Raw genomic sequence first — 17803 nt, forward strand, 5'->3', positions numbered from 1 at the left:
TGAGTGTGCTTCTGTGTGTGCGTGCGTGCCTGTATGTGTGTGTGTGTGCATATGTATGTTAGTAGTACGCATATGCATGGCTCGTCGAAGCAAGGAAGCTTTTAATTTTTGGCATTCTGATGCCCTACACACGGCAGTCAGGCTTATTCGTAGCATACACCCAGGCGCGAACAAGAGTACAACCGAAACTATTTTCACCCAAGCAAGCAGAAATTGTTCAATTATTAGAATAGCTTACTGCCTTGTTGTAGAGTGTAAACGATTGTTATTCGTGTACAATTTGTACTCAGCGTAGCGTCTAGGCTATGTCGCCTAAGCCGCCTGCTGGCACTCTGTGAAAACGCTGTCGGAGCTTTCGTTATCCATTGGAAACGCTGCGAAGAAATTGAGTTTGAAATTGCAGTTCAGTCTTGTCGTGAATGCAGCGCAGATCGATATTAAAACCTGGAGCAGCGGGTGGCGCTTTGAAAAAATTCGACATTTAATTTTTGTATCCCTATTTGGGTAGAAATTCTCCAAAAATTTTCATGCACACATCTCATCAGCTTCAATATCCTTACAAAAGTTAAATCAAAATTGTTATAAATACAAAAAAGTGTGTTACAAATCGAGTTGAACAGTTGTGTAAGCAAATCGAGTGCTTGAACTAAAAGGTGAAATCAATAGTTCAAATAATAAGAGGTGCTGGTAAACTAACAAGGAATTCGTTTCTTTCATACGTGGAAATATTAACTCTGATGTGGCATTAAAAATTTTCGCCTACGTACAGTGAAAATTTTCCGATTTTTAGTATGTATATGTACGTTGAGGCGCTTGTGGGCACCGCAGTAGCATCGGGTGGAGGGGGCATCCGGCGAGCTTTTGCCACCCCTACACCAAGCTACATATTCGGCTGCTAACGGTTTGCTAACACGAATAAATTGTGAAAAAAAAGAATGTGCACGCTGTTGAGCAATTTGTCAAGCAATATGCAAATGAAATCTACAAAATGCCAAAAACTCAAAGAACATTGCAATCGAAAGTGGAAAACAAGGCAACATTAGCAACAATTTAAGTGATTTGTGCTAAAGAAAAAAAAAAACAAAAGAAATAAGTAACGGTAACAGCGTAACAGCGTAAGAACAGCCGCAGCCAACTTTGCGTACGACGAGCTTTTCTCTCCCACTCTCTTGCTCTCTCGCTCTCTTTAATTCTCTCTCGCTCTTTTGATTGACGCTCTCACACACGACTACACAAAGAAAAGTTCAATGAAAGTTACACGCGCGGATAAAATTCCAAAGTGTTTCGCTCGCGTGTAGTAATAGTAGACACCAATACAAGGACACGCGCCAGAAACGGAAAGCTGCCCGTCAAGGACTGGAATACGAATACGAAAAGGAATACGAATACGCAACTGACATTTACGTTTTACGCGCGCAACTCCTCATGCTTGCATTGGTGCGTGCGTGCGTGCGCGTGGCTGTGTGTGTGTGAATGAGCGCGCGCCAAGTGCAACATATCTGAGTTAAAGAGCCTGAGATAAATATACAACACAGATCCGGACACAGACTATGCACTTGCGGCAATGACAGCCCACAGCATTGAGAACGCCCACAAAATGGACGAGCTGCTGTCAGAGAATAATAATAATAATGGCACCCGGCTACTGCCCGAGCCAGCGACCACTAAGGCCTGCTCCTCTTCCTCCGACTTGCTGTTCAATAAGGCGCGCCGTCGGCGAAGAGTTCTCGCCGAGACTCGCCCGCAGCCCTCGCGTCCTCAGCGTCGTTGTCGTTCGCGCTCTTGCTCCCGGCCAGCCATCGTGGTGGAATATCGTCGCTCATATCGGGTGCTGATTGTGACGGCGCTTCTGGTCAGCCTGGTGGCCAGTTTTATAACGATCAGCGCTGGCTTCCAGCTGGACGGTTCGCAAAGCTCGTTCTACACCTTTCGCAAATGGTATACGGGTCTGAATGGCACGCTGGAGCTGGAGTTCAAGACGGAGCAGCCCAACGGCCTGGTGCTCTATACGGACGACGGCGGCACTTACGATTTCTTCGAGCTCAAGCTGGTCGAGGGCGCACTGCGTCTGCGCTACAATCTGGGCGGCGGTGCCCAGATCATAACGGTGGGACGCGAGCTGCACGACGGACACTGGCATAAGGTGCAGGTGCTGCGCAACGATGATCAGACCTCCTTGATCGTCGACGGCGTCTCACAGCAGCGTTCCACCAAGGGCAAGGAGTTCCAGTTCGGCAAATTCGCCAGCAACTCGGATGTCTATGTGGGCGGCATGCCCAACTGGTACAGCAGCAAGCTCGCATTGCTGGCCCTGCCCAGTGTCATCTTTGAACCGCGCTTCCGTGGCGCTATTCGCAATCTCGTCTATGCGGATCAGCCGGGCGGCATCACCAGGCGGCAGGAAATGAAGCAGCCGCGCGACATTAAATGTGGCGACGCGCCTTGCGACCATGGCGAGATGCCACCCCGCGAAAGAGGAATGAGGGTAAGACAAAACTATTTTGAATATACGCGAGTACTTATTATTCTCTGAATGACTGATTAACTGACTGACTGACTGACGGACAGAAGGACTGACGAATTGACGAACTGATTGCCGGACCGACGGACTGATTGACTGACTGATCAACGCATAGCCCAAGCAGGAAGCAGTGTGGAAAAAGAGTGAAAAACGCTTATTTCAAACATTTTCGTTCAAAATTCGATCAGATTTAATCTCATTTTCCATGATCTTTGCTCAAATTAATTTGAGAAGTGTTTTATACCTTGTGAAAATCCATCTCTCCTTGGGGGGAAAAGGGGGTCAAGAAATTGGTTGGTGAATTTTCAAGCTCAAAACTATTTCCAAAGACCTTTTAAGACGTGTTTCACTCTTCTTGCAAAACCCAAGCATCTTCGAAGGGAATGTGGTTTAAAGATTTCATTAGTATAGTAGATATTACCCGACCTTTGCTAGTCCAATTAATCTTTTTCATTAATTTCCCGTCCGTGTGAAAATTAAAGCTTACTCGTACCATTCGATCCCCAATTTCCACACATAATACGTTGCATCGCCCATATTCCGTTTGTGAGGGAATGAATTACCCAACATTATGTTGAAACCGTTACAATCCGAAAGTCTTTCAATGTCCGCAAAGTAAAATCACGTCTTTATTCGTTTCTTTGCTAACGAATGAGACTTTCTATAATTGTCTAACACTCTTTTCTTAGTTATCGCTCGTTATGTATTGTGCGATAACTAAGAAAGTTTTCGATAGGAGGTGAAGCTGGGCACACAACAGTGTCTCGCTATCAGCCTGCTACGATAGTTAAAACCATTAATAACAACATATTTATGTATGTAGCTTTGAAGGTATAACTAACTCTACGATCTTCTATAATTGTCTAACACTCTTTTTTTTTAGTTATCGCACGTTGTCTTGTGCGATAACTTAGAAAGTTATCGATAGGAGGTGTAGCTTCGCGTTGCGTAGCTGTCATCAATAGTTGAAACCGTTACTGGCAGCATTTTAATGCATAGCTTTACAAAGTGTGCCGAAGGGGGACTATTTCAATTGAAAATCAGTTTCAGGAGCAGTTAAGAATGCATTAAAGTGCAATCTTCCTTTAAATCTCTTCTTTGCATCCATTCTTGACTTGCTTAAAATTGTTGTAGGGCGTTCGCGGCAACACAACCGACGCCTGTGAGCGCAACGATCCCTGCCAGCATGGCGGCATATGCATATCCACGGATTCGGGTCCAATATGCGAGTGTCGTAATCTGGAGTATGACGGCCAGTATTGTGAGAAGGAGAAGGCGCCATCCGAAGCAACGTTCCGCGGTACACAGTTCCTCTCGTACGATTTGGGTCAGACGGGCGCAGAGCCCATTGTCAGCGCCCAGGATGCCATCTCCTTCTATTTTCGCACCCGGCAGCCGAACGGGCTGCTCTTCTACACGGGCCACGGTACTGACTATCTGAACCTGGCGCTGCGCGACGGGGGCGTCTCGCTAACCATGGGCTTGGCCAACGGCAAGCAGGAGATGCACATAAAGCCCGCCAAGGTGCGTTTCGATGATCATCAGTGGCACAAGGTGACCGTCCATCGCCGCATTCAGGAAATCTCGTCCATAACCAGCTTCTGTCGGGTGCGTATTTATTTCCACAAGCTGCACAAGGGCCAAGATCTGATAGGCGCTGCTTTCACAGCTCGTAACGGTGGTGGATGACGTTTACACGGATCACTCGCACATCGCCGGCAAGTTCACCATGCTCTCCTCCTCGCGCGTCTACGTCGGCGGCGCTGTCAATCCTCGTGCTCTGCTCGGCGCTCGCGTGCACAACAACTTCGTGGGCTGCCTGCGCAAGGTGGAGTTTTCGGCGGACACATTGAACCTGAATCTCATCGATCTGGCTAAAAGCGGCTCCAAGCTAATACAGGTGGCGGGCAATGTGGAATACCAGTGCCCCAGCGGCGATCCCCAGGACCCGGTCACATTCACCACGCGCGAATCCCATTTGGTAAGTTATCTGGCAAGTTGCTTTTGTCAAGTTGCTTCTGTAAAGGGTTAACCCCTATCCCCGGCCCCTTTAGGTGTTGCCCCCCTGGGAGACGGGCAAGCAGAGCTCGATAAGCTTTAAATTCCGGACTAAGGAACCCAATGGCATCATCATACTAGCCACGGGCTCCAAGCAGCCACGCGCCAAAAACGTAAGCCCCTAAGCCTTGATTGTAATTCTCCTCCCTCTGCTAATCTTTCATCTTTTCTAGCCTGTGTTGATTGCCATTGAGCTACTCAACGGGCACATTTACATACATCTGGATCTGGGATCGGGCGCCTCGAAGATACGCGCCTCGCGACGTCGTGTGGACGATGGCGACTGGCACGATCTCATTCTGCGCCGCAACGGCCGCGATGCCAAGGTCAGCGTGGACGGTGTGTGGAACGACTTTCGCACGCCCGGCGACGGCACCATACTCGAGCTAGACGGACACATGTATGTGGGTGGCGTTGGTCCCGCCTACAACAGCGTTGCCTGGCCGGCGGCCATCTGGACAGCGACGCTGCGTCAAGGATTTGTCGGCTGCTTGCGTGACCTGGTGCTTAGCGGCAAGGCGATCGATATAGCTGCCTTTGCACGCGTGCAGGATTCCGGTGAGTGTGCCGTGCCTTTTGGTACACATTAAACATAGCCTAATTTCAAATTTTATGCAGCTTCTGTCAAGCCCTCGTGCCATGTGCAGGGCAATGTGTGTAGCGGCAATCCCTGCCTGAATGGTGGCACTTGTCTGGAGGGCTGGAACCGACCCATCTGCGACTGCTCGGCAACTCTGTACGGCGGACCTACTTGCGGCCGGGAGCTGGCCACGTTGGCCTTCAATGGCAGCCAACACATGACCATTTGGCTGGCCAATGGCCAGGGCACTAAGACGCAAACGGAGGAGCTGGTCATACGCTTCAAGACCTCGCGACCGGCCGGTCTCCTGCTCCTAACCAGCGCCGAATCCAATTCCCCGGATCGCCTAGAGATCGCGCTAGTAGCGGGTCGTATTCGCGCCAGCGTGCGGCTCAGCGATCGGGAAAAGGTACGTGCTCTAACTTCACAGCTTCAAGTAACTATTTGTGTCCATGTATCCATATCCTGCAGAACCTGCTCGCTGGCCAATCGGTGCTCAATGACAATAATTGGCACACCATACGCTTCTCGCGCAGAGCGTCCAATCTGCGTCTACAAGTTGACGGGGCTCCCCCCGTCAGGGGTATGTTATGTATGTATCAACAGCACATCTATTGCCCTACTACGTGTCGTGCCGTGTCGTTTTTTTGAAAGGAAACTCCCAAATCTCGAGTCTCCCGCTATCCATAAGCAACTCCTATTCGATTGTTAGTTTCCAATCTGAAGCAGAACAAGTTCAAGCCCCAGCTCCAATCGACCTGTGCATTATTGTTGACAGTTATAGCCAGTTATGTACCCTGCTTCGCCCCCCTTTTGCGTGAAGGTGTGTGAAGGTGCTAGGATTTCAATTTAAAAAGTGCAGTCAGCAGCGGTTTTTTTTGGTTTTTCTAAACTTCAATTTTTACTTTGAGAGAGTTTTTATTTAACTTTTACAAACACACGTGCACAACAATAAACACACACACGCACACACACACACACACACACACACACACAATAAAAAAAAAAGGATATTGATAAGGAAATAACATAAGGAGAACCTTAAAAATATATATACGTTACGTTTGCTTTCCCAAACATTTCTTTGATGCTCATTTCTCATTTTGAATTTCTCATTTCTTAACGGCATTTGGAAATTTGCATACATATTATATACCCATATTCACACCAATACATTTAACGCCTCTTTCACGTAATTACGTAACAACCTTAACTATCCACACTCCGTTTACTTTGTATTTGAATTGATTTTGGATTCAAAAAGACGAAGATGTTGATTCCATTTTGAATACTCGTTCATTATCATTTATTTGACTCTCGTTAGATTTTTTTGAGACTTTTTCAAACATCTTGATGTTGTGTTTTCATTTGCGATACCTCTACTCTGTCATATAAGTATTTTGTTTAATTTTCGACTATATGATTGCCAATACAAGTACCCAAACTAACATTTCAATGAATTTACATAACATACATAAAACTATGTATGCATATTCTCTTATGTATAAATAAGAATACATTTAAACAAACAAAAATAGATTTCGTTTTAAAAGACAAATCCAGGTGTACAGCTGCCAAAATCGCATTGAATGTTATACATATCCATATGAAATTGATTGTCTTGTAAATTGTTATGTCCTTGAAAATATTATCATATTGAGTACTTATAGATGTACATGAATATTCATCTTTGGGTTACATTTCAATTATATGAACAACATTATTATGACCTTGATGTTGAGTTGATGGCTTATCGAATATCTAAATTAATTAATTAATTCGAAAATACAAAAATTTTCATTTCTGTAGTCTGCAGACTGCTTTTAACATTAATGCTTAACATAATCTGTTACATGGGCCCTGCTGCCAGAGTGTCCGTGTGTGTGCTTCTGTTATAACTGGCAATTGATAATGTGACGTCACAAAACATCCCTGTTTTGATTGGTCAGACTCAACATCAAGCATTGTAAATTGTTTATAATTTATGATTTGATTTGCTATTGTTTTCATGTAAATATCAAAGATTTGTACTTACAGGCATACTAAGTATAAGCTAAACAAAGAAAGTGTGTTTAAATAACTGCCATTTAATAATTAAACGACACGTGTGGTATGTGAACAGACTGTTTCAGGAGTGTGTAATTAAAATACATACACTTTTTTGTGTTTCTATATATACAAAAGCATAACAACAGCAGCAGCAGCAGCAGCAGCAACAACAGCAACTAATGTCGAATGCAAATGCAATTTTCTAATCACAAATGTGATCTTAACGATCTTTTCTATTTCAAAATGCAAACAGCAACAATGAAAAGCGAAAAACGTGTAAAGAAAGTAAAGAAAAACCAACGGAAAATATTTCAATTGCAATTTCAATTCTTTAAGGCGAGAGCAAAACAAAAAAAAAAAATCGACACGCAAGAACTCGGTGAAGCATTTTTTTGCCAAATCGCTCGATAAAAGTCGCGTTAAGGATGCGAGCGTGACGACAAATGAAAATGAAAATGCGAAAAAGAAACTGTAAATGAAAAAGAAAATGGTGTCCGAGCGCACGCGACCTGTGACTTATTGAGACGAGAAGGCAAAACAATGTTTGGAAGCACCCAGGGCTGTAATTTTGCACCATTTAATATGTAATTAGCTTTGTGTTAAGTAAACTACTAATGTACTAGTTAATAACTACGTCTTAATTAGCGTGTCCAAACTAGTTTCTCGTTGTGTAAGTGTCGTAAATGTGCAAACTCGCCAAGAAGCGGCGCCGGCGCCAGCAGCCAGGCGGCTCCTGTTGACGAACTTGGCTGCTCGCCGTGGCCAGCTTGAGGCGTTGCACACATACTCGCGCACGCACACACACGCACGCGCACACAAGCACACGCGAATATTTGCTGCACCTCGGTTGTTATGTACACACGCACGCACACCAATAACTTTGCACACACCACACACGTCAGCGTTTGCATGTGCGCACCTGAAATAAATGAGAACGTAACAACTAAAAAAAAAAAAAAAATAGGAAGCAAAATTATTAAGTTTGAATAAACTATAGCCAAAAATCGCATGACTTGCTGTACATGCCACGCTCTACGATATGCCCGATAAATATATCTATATCTCTCATATTTCTCTTTTTGTCGAGTACTTAAAAAAATACAAATGCGGCTAATTATATGGTTAAGCCAGCAGCTGCAACAATTGTGAACCACTTTGCATTTCACCTAGTTTTAGTCCATTTCATTTCTATCACTTTCTATCTCACTCTCTCTCTCTCGCAGTCTCTTTATAACTACAGTTATAGCTTTCGGCAGTCATTTGCATGTACAGATAACAATCATTCTCACGCGTGGCCCACGCGTCGTATGCGCATTGTGGTCGCTGCCCGTTGGGGCAAATGCACCATTATTAGCTAGACGTAGTCAACGTATAGGTGACACGCATACACACCAACACACACACACACACACATACATAACATAACCTATTTATACTAACTATACAAAATTTGAGTATAAATTGCCAATCGATGTTTAGTTTCAATGTCGTTCAATATGAAGCAAAATTCACAATATTTTTTATTTTTTAATATAGGAATATTTTTGATTATTTTCGAGTTTGGTTTAGGTGAAAAAAGGAAACAAAAAATTAATAAAAATAAATTATTATCAACTCTTTTTCTGTTCCGTTCTTTAATCTTTGGTTTATATTCTTTCAAGCAATGCACCTAATGAATAAAAATGTCACCGCTACGTAAAGTAATCGTAATGAAATTGTATCTCACACACCTAAAAATAAGAACCTTAAAATGGCATACACATATACCCACTCTGTATGTATGTGGTTGGATATATGTATGTATGTATATCAGCAAGCGCACCCAACTAACTAAACTAACTATATATACCTTTTTACCTAACTACACTAGTCTAACGATTATTCATGGTTTAAAGCTGCAGCATTTATCTTTAATTTTTCTCTATATTTATCAGTTCACACATACATGTGTATACGTATGTATGTTCGTATACTCGTATCTACATAAATATATATATACCATATATATGATAACTATCCGTAACTGCACCTTTCTTTAGTATGTACCCAAAAGCTGCGACTGTCGAGTGACACCTAACTAAATATTCAACTGCCCGAAACGATTTTGAATCAAATTTAGCTCTATGTCTACTTAATGCATATACATCTATATACTCCACTATATACTCTACCAAAGACAATAAAAAACACTAAGAATGAGCAAAGCCAGTGCAGTGTATAACAACACATTCAAATATGCCGTTATGTATGTATATGAACAGACAACAAACATAATTGCTTGCAGAGCCGGAGCTGAGATTCTATTTTTAGCATTTACGCTCTTTCAGCTGTGAGAGTGAAAATGATACAGATTTCGTTTATTTCATTGCCAGCAAAAGCCACACTAAAAATATGCCGTTATATATGTACAAATATGAGCACACATACAAACATAACATAACAGTCGAAGCTGAGCAAAAATACTATTGTTAGCATTTTTGCTCTCTTGCAGCTGTGAGAGCGCAACGAAACTGATTTCGTTTTCGTTCTCAATTTGAGCATTTTGTGTTATGCCGTTACTCTTCTTGGTGTTTATATTGTCTTTGACTCTGCTACTACTAAATACTCCTACTATATACTACTTACACCGTTTTGAATACAAATGCGTATGTGCTTCTTGTAACTAAAACATTAATTTGTCACCAACAACAACAACATATCTCGTATATATACATATATACTATGTAGTACAGTACACATACATGTTTGTATGTATGCCTATACCAAATGTTAACGGTACTAGTCTAACTAAACAATTAGAGCAAGCCCCAGCTAGCCCGTACTAGCCCGAGGTTTATCAATCTTTGCCGTATTCTTTGCACAGCTGAGACAATACTGGGACGGCACAGTACCATGGAGATACGTTCGATACACCTGGGCGGGCTGTTCCATGCCGAGGAGGAGATACAGATGACCTCGACGATGCCGAACTTCGTGGGCCAAATGCAGGGCTTCATATTCAATGGTCAGCGGTAAGCAAAGGAAATAATCTCTGGCTCTCAAATGACAAGAAACACCTTAATCCATTGGCTCCTTTAATAGTTACCTGGACATCGTCAAATCGCTGGGACCGGAGCTGTCAGCACTGCCCAGCGCCACGTTCAAGCTGACGGCACGCTTTGTCAACTCGCCGGCGGGACAGCCGTATCATGCGGCTACCTTTCGCTCCAAGCACTCCTACATAGGTCTGGCCATGCTTAAGGCCTACACCAGCATCTCTATAGACTTTCGCTTCAAGACCGTGGAGCCCAACGGTCTGTTGGTCTTCAATGGCGGACGACGCAATGATTTCGTGGCCGTGGAGCTGGTCAACGGGCACATACACTACACATTCGATCTGGGCGATGGGCCTGTGACCATGCGGGATAAGTCGCGGATTCACATGAACGACAATCGCTGGCATCAGGTCAGCATTCGGCGACCCGGGCCCAAGACGCACACCTTGACCGTGGACGATTCCTTTGAAATAATCACATTAACGGGCAACAATATGCATCTCGAGCTGGCGGGCATCCTGTATATTGGCGGCGTATTCAAGGACATGTACTCAAAGCTGCCGGGCTCAATATCCTCCCGCTCCGGCTTCGAGGGTTGCCTGGCTTCGTTGGATCTGGGCGATAGCTCGCCCTCACTGACCAGCGATGCGGTTGTGCCCAGCTCGCTGGTGGTCAGCGGCTGCGAAGGACCCACCAAGTGCAGCCAGAATGCGTGCGCCAATCGCGGCGTCTGTGTCCAGCAATGGAATGCGTATGCCTGCGAGTGCGACATGACCTCGTACACGGGTCCAACCTGCTATGACGGTGGGTTCTATTTCAGAAAGTGATGCTAAAATAACACATTAATTCCCAATCTTGTAGAATCCATTGCATATGAATTCGGCAACAGCAAGGGCATGGTGCAGTACAGCTTCCCGGAGAGTGCACAGGCGGACACCGAGGAGGACAACATTGCGCTGGGCTTCATTACCACCAAGCCGGATGCCGTGCTGCTGCGCATTGAGAGCTCGACCACACAGGATTACATGGAGCTGGAGATAGTCGAGGGCAATATCTTTATGGTGTACAACATTGGCAGCGTGGACCTGCCGCTGGGCGAGATCGGCACCAAGGTAAACGACAATGCCTACCATGTCGTACGCTTCTCCCGCAAGGGCGGCAACGCAACGCTCCAGCTGGACGACTACAATGTGCAGGCGCTCACGCCTCAGGGTAAGTTCGAGGAGTTCTCTTCTTAGATCTCATTCATGGAATTTAAATATCTTTCCGACAGGACACCACTCGACCGTTTTCAATACCATGTCGAATATTCAGGTGGGCGGCAAATTTAGCCGCAACGGTCGCACCAGGATCGAGCGACCGTTTGCGGGCGTCATCGCCGGCTTGTCGGTGAACAAGCTGCGTATCCTGGATCTGGCCGTCGAGCGAGATCCGCATATCACCATACGTGGAGATGTTCAATTGGTAACTGGAGTATTAGATAGAAATGATCTGCAGAGAATGCAGCAGGTTAGGGAATTTATTTGAAATTTTATTTCAATTCCTCTCAACTTTCAACTTTCCAAAGTATTTTTCTCATCGTAACAAACAAGTTTATTCAAAATTCTTTCTTTAATCAATCAAAACCAAAAACCAATATAAAATCGAAATAATTAATCAGCTTTATTCGTTGTGTGAACCGATTTTCCTACCTCAAGTACACATCCTTCAAGAATCAATCATTCGAGATTGAGCCTTAAATGTGATGCTGGGGGGAAATTCAGTTCCACATTGAAAACCTTAACTTAAACTAAAACTAACGTATTAGCTACTAAATGTCTAAGCTAGTGTAAATGCCATATTTGATTTCCGTTCATATACTATTAATATATTCATTTCCCTTGTTTCTGTCAGCGATGCTTAACTTAACTTAACGTAACGCTTTTTGTAACCAGCACCAGCAAATAATCCTCAAGAAGTTGCCACTTACCTTAGTTTTTTGCAATAATCAATGCATATAATCATATATATGCATTATGTATAATACCTTTAAGTAATCACATCTATAGATATACATTGATATCCAGATAGATTTAACGTTTTGTTTGCACTGTACATTTTCTCGTTTTGAAGCCAGTTTAAACGCACAAATGCTGCATGACTCTATACATAACCAGCACAAAGTACTCAAATACACTGCACTACATAATACATGAGCTAACACATCCATGCACACAGTTGCAAATAGTTCGCATACTCAGAGAACAAATCATGAGTTAAATTGTATCTCATACAAGACTTTAATTATTTGCGGATTTTTTCTCCGAGTGTAAACATACATACAAATCTAATGCACCTACTCAAGTAACAATCACTAACAAACAATATAACCGCTTGGCCAGGTCGGCGCCAGATCAACTGAAGTAAATTTAGACTTTGAACTCTACTCGACAGACGCCTGCGAGCGGCTATCCGGGCGCCATAGACGATCTGATCTTCTCCGGGGCCGGGTCCGGTTGTCGCGGCGACGACGAGGACGAATGCACGCCCCCATTTGAGTCGGGCAGCGGGGATGACCTAATAACGCCCGTCTATGTGCCGCCCACCAAGCAGACGACGACCACACAGCAGGGCAACAACAATCTGGGCTCCGATCGCAACAACAACAACAACAACAACACGAACAACAATGGCACGGAGCGCGCCTGCGATGATGAGGACTGTGTGCACGGTTCCGGCGATTATGGAGAGACAACGGAGCAGTTCACGTCGACCAGCACGGCCAAGGGTGCAGGTGAGATAAAGTTCTCCATTTTTCTATATAGTTTTTTTCTGCCAGTGTGGTGTCATTTTGTCATTGACATTTGCATCACACATCATCATCAGACACAATTATTAGCTAGCCAAAACTGTATTGTTCGACTACATATAATATATATACCTATATATATATATATATATACAGTCGTATATAAGTAGAATGTGGTTCGTTTTTAATGCCTAGTAGACACACATATATAACTTCTAGTTAAGCCGCTTATCAGTTAAAGATGTTCTTCTACTCTGGGTTTTTATGCGCCTTGAACTATGCTACGCTTTTAAACGCTTACAAAAAATACACACAAACACAGACATACATATCACACACACACACACACACATATTGTTCAGTTTAAGATCAGTTCAACACGAAGCATAGAACCTATATAGACTGGACAAATAGAGTACAAGAATGGGACGACGCATTTTTTTGTCGCTCGAGCATGCTCAGACAGCAAAGAGAGTAAGAAATACAAATGATTTGTGTGTTATCTCGCTCCCACTACAGGAAACTGCTTTGGCTTCCTCTCAGTGTGGTAGAACGGCATCGCTCTCACTTACTCTCAGTGCTCTCTCAATGCGCTCTCCTTGTGTTTAGGGATCATTTAAATTTGTGTGTGTGTGTGTGTTTGCACAAGCAACAATTCGAACAAAAATATGCGTGCTCTCACTCTCTTACGCTAGTTGTCCAGTCTCTATATATATCTATGTTGAGTGTTTCAATTCAATTCAATATCTCGAAACTCAACTTTCAAAATCAATACTCAGCTCAGTCTCACTCAACTCGTGTCATCCTCAGTTCAGCTTCAGCGCCAAAAAAAAAGTCGCCCACTTCATCCACTTTGTTGTTGATGATGCTTCTAATTTGAACTGACAATGAGTACGCCTTATGTGTCTCTTTCAGAATGTGAACACGTCTTCATATTTCTGACTGTGATTGCGCCTTGGATACTCTGTAAATTTAACTAAAACTAAAAGAAATCGAAATGCGATATGCAAATACAAAGCAATGCACATAGGCTAAGCGCCTAAATACTTAGACAGTGTCTAACTACTTATATACCTATATATATCCATATATATATATATATATATATATATATATATATATTAAGCATATATGTATTATATGTATCTGAGCAATACCACCAACAACAGCAACAAGATATCGAACAACAACAACAACAACTCCAATTAATCCTACAACTATTAAAGCAACACATAAAAAAGCGTTCGGGCTGGGTTCAAGGATCAGGGAGATAATAACACTATCGAACTTTATTGATGTTTTGAGGAAATTATTTAAAAAAAAATTCCTTCATTACAAAAATCTCATTTGAGGAAAATATTTTTTAAAAACATTTCTTTCATTACAAAAATCTTCAATTAAGATATATACATTTTTTTTTTTACAAATTATTTTTATTTGAGACCCAATGCATCGAAATATGTTCGCTGAAAAAAACGTGTATTTAAAAAATATATTTAAAAATCAAATGTGTATGTATGTTGTATGCAAACACTCGATATGTAAATGTATGTATATACCCGTAGCGAGACGTGTGATTGATGGAAAGAAAGTATTTTTGCATAAATAATTTACAAACTTACATACAAAATTAGCTTAGCTGCATAAGTACCTAAATGTACGTTTAGTTCTCTCTTCCAATTGTACATATCAGCCAGCATATCTCTCAATATCAATATCGAACTAGGCTCTCTAAGTTTACGTTCAATAAATTATGAAAACTAAAGTCCAACGTCAGATAAATACTCTCTTTCTGGGGGCGGGGCGCACACGCACTGCCACAGCACAGAGCACAGGCAGCACAAGCAGCACTCGCAGCACAGCTCAGTATTCCAAATCAGTCACTAAAAACCGGTGCTAACCACTTACAGAGTCCAACATCGAGCTGGTGACCGCATCCACAACCGGACGCAGCGATCTCACCACTGAGCAGCAGCAACATGGCAGCAGCAGCAGCAGCGGATTGGGCAGCAGCACCTCCACCTATATGACCACAATGTCCAGTGCCGGCAGCAGCAGCAGCAGCTCATCCAGCAGCCAGCCAAGCAGCACGTCCAGCAGCGCGGGCACCAGCACGCAGCGCAGCAGCCAGCCGAGCAGCAGCTCCAGCACGACGACAACAACCACGACGACAACAACAACCACGACAAGCACGACAACAGCACAGCCGGAGTTGCGCACCACGGTCACGGAGCGCGAAACCACGCACGATATCTACGTGGCGATAGGAGGAGGCGGCGGCGGCGGCGGAGCTGGCGGCGGCAACCGGGATCATGAGCGCATGCAGCTGCCTGACGACCACCAGTTGCCTCCTATGCCCCCGCCGCTGCCACCCCAGCCAGATCCGCCGCCATACGGGCCCTATGGCGGCACCACCTACAACAGCAATGTGAACAGCTATCGGCCCAAGGGCGGCAAGGGTGGACGCATTAATTCCATTGAGGAAGAGCGCACAGCCATGATTATAGGCATTGTGGCGGGCATTTTAATTGCGGTTATCCTGGTTATCCTGCTGGTGCTGTGGCTCAAGTCGAACGGCGATCGCGGCTACAAGACGGAGAGCGAAAAAGCCGCCGCCTACGGCTCGCATAATCCGAATGCCGCGCTCCTGGGCAACACCAGCACCAATGGCTCGTACCATCAGCAGCGGCAGCATCATCAGGCAGCCGGTGGCGGGCTACCCGGACAGCTTCACGGTCAGCACCAGCTGCAGCAGCAGCAGCAGCAGCAGCAGCAGCAGCATCACAACATCAACGGAGCTGGTGGAGGAGGCGGTGGCATGATGTCCAGCGGCAGCGGCTCGCTCGGCTACGGCAGCGACGGGCGACCCCAGATGGCGGGCCTGGTGCAGCCGAAGGCCAAGAAGCGCGACTCCAAGGATGTCAAGGAGTGGTATGTGTAAGCAACGCCAACGCCAACGCCAGCTACAAACAAACAGCGTCAAATTAGCAATACGACAGGTGATCCAGTTGATCCAGTTGAACCGAAAGACAAACCCAAGTACTTTACTTCATTTATATTTAAACGCATGCAACAAAAAACACAACAAATTAAATATATATATATATATGTTTATTTAGCAATCTCATGGCGTTAATTAACTAGACACACGCATTGACAAAGTGTACAAATGACGGAAGGATAATAAGCAAAGCCCGCACGGATTCGTTTGTTAGCAAATGGACATTCCACACAAATCAATACAAATAAACACATAATATTTTAGCTGCATACGCATTAAGTTTTAAAGGTATTCAAAAAAGTTACAAGACAAATTAAAACAAAAAATTCAGCAAACAAAATATGCCTAAGTAATTATTGCTTCAAACTCAAGACTTGCTAAAAAATAAAAACAAAACTAAACAAAAAAAGAGAATATAAATCACAACATATATATATACACACTCACACACACACACACACACACACACACACAGACAAGCATATATCATTATGTTATAATAAATTATGCCACTAGCCAATCAAATAATTGTGTATAATATATCGCTATTAAATATAAAGCATGAGCAAGTGTTAGCTAAGCGCGGCCTATTAAACAAAACTAAACTGCAAGATATAAACTAGAATTTACACAATTTAGCGAAATTCGATGTAAACGTAATTAACACAAAAATATTATTAAAATACAATACAAAATACATATGCATAAAGTTCGACAAGCAGCGTGTAAAGTTACAAAATGTGGTGCTGTTTAATGATATAAACAATGCAGGCAGCGTAAGATTAAATATTATTAGCCTAATGTTAATGACAAATGCAAATATGGTTTATTGAATAAGTTTATTGAAGCAAAAAAACAATTGCAACATGGTTGAATACGCGATTTCTTTGTTTGCGTGCAGCAAAACAATATGCCACATATTAATTAATAATTAATGATTTAACCAATTTAATTCCTAAAAACAATACCCAACATATATACTTTAAATATATGTATATGTATTTGAGACTATATATTGTCATAGACTCTTATGCAATATGAACTCGGACATATCAATTCAAAAGACACGAACTCTCTCACACACACACAGACCCACACACACACACACACACACACACACACACACACACACACTGAAGCGAACCTACCTAGCTTTTTTACATAAGTGAGCAGAATTACTTTACAGCTGAAAAGAAAACGGAAACGGAAACAAGCAACAATTTTACAGTATTAGAGCCGCTTTGTGCATATTTTTAGACGGCTTACGTGACGTATACGCAATCAGCAGCAGCAGCAACTAACAATAAGGCAAACTACCAATACACAGACAAGCACACCTACACACACACACACACACACACACACACAGATTAAAATTCAATCGTTTGTAATTACATATATCAATTTGGAAGGCTTTATTTAATTCTGCTGCTATTTGTATACCAAATTTTTGTATACATTTATTTAATAAATTCAATCTTACATATTATACACATGTACTCATATATCTATATATATATATTGGAGGTTTACACGCACACACACACACACACACTTGCAACACATGAGTTAGCTTAATAAATATCTCATTGAATTTCGCCTAAATTTGCTTTAAATTAAAAATAAATATTTATATATATATGTATATTTACATATATGTATGTACATTTGACTCCTATTAAACATTTATAGAATTTCCAAATTTATTTGATACATTTTTGAGTTATTGAGAATCTCAACTTGTATACAAACGAAATACACGACAAACTAG

General features: G+C 42.9%; 1 protein-coding gene across 4 annotated transcripts; it reads left to right on the forward strand.

The window, feature by feature from the left end:
• Window positions 1–351: 351 nt before the first annotated feature.
• LOC115761173 (neurexin-1) lies at window positions 352–15991 on the forward strand. 4 transcript variants are annotated; one of them, XM_030702835.1, is made up of 13 exons: window positions 352–2485; window positions 3656–4129; window positions 4191–4502; window positions 4576–4692; window positions 4753–5137; window positions 5198–5568; window positions 5631–5751; window positions 10072–10219; window positions 10290–11047; window positions 11105–11455; window positions 11517–11752; window positions 12677–13016; window positions 13947–14093. In XM_030702835.1, exons 1-13 carry the CDS (start codon window positions 1565–1567, stop codon window positions 14009–14011), a joined length of 4599 nt encoding a protein of 1532 aa, XP_030558695.1. In that variant the 5' UTR covers window positions 352–1564; the 3' UTR covers window positions 14012–14093. The 4 variants fall into 4 exon arrangements, with proteins under 4 accessions (XP_030558695.1, XP_030558694.1, XP_030558693.1 ...); XM_030702834.1 differs by lacking the exon at window positions 13947–14093 and adding an exon at window positions 14942–15991 and having other exon boundaries at window positions 360–2485; window positions 11517–11707; XM_030702833.1 differs by lacking the exon at window positions 13947–14093 and adding an exon at window positions 14942–15991 and having other exon boundaries at window positions 360–2485; window positions 5631–5742.
• Window positions 15992–17803: the final 1812 nt, after the last annotated feature.

This window comes from Drosophila novamexicana, unplaced genomic scaffold (genome assembly GCF_003285875.2).
Source record: "Drosophila novamexicana strain 15010-1031.04,08,12 unplaced genomic scaffold, DnovRS2.1 tig00000463-arrow-arrow-pilon, whole genome shotgun sequence".
NCBI lineage: Eukaryota > Metazoa > Arthropoda > Insecta > Diptera > Drosophilidae > Drosophila > Drosophila novamexicana.

Bases quoted from the DNA above. Each gene is read 5' to 3' on its own strand.
- LOC115761173 (XM_030702831.1), top strand. From the start codon at position 1,565: ATGACAGCCCACAGCATTGAGAACGCCCACAAAATGGACGAGCTGCTG. The intron at 5,138-5,197 runs GTGAGTGTGCCG...AATTTTATGCAG, and splicing joins TGCACGCGTGCAGGATTCCG to CTTCTGTCAAGCCCTCGTGC. The intron at 11,753-12,676 runs GTTAGGGAATTT...TCTACTCGACAG, and splicing joins ATCTGCAGAGAATGCAGCAG to ACGCCTGCGAGCGGCTATCC.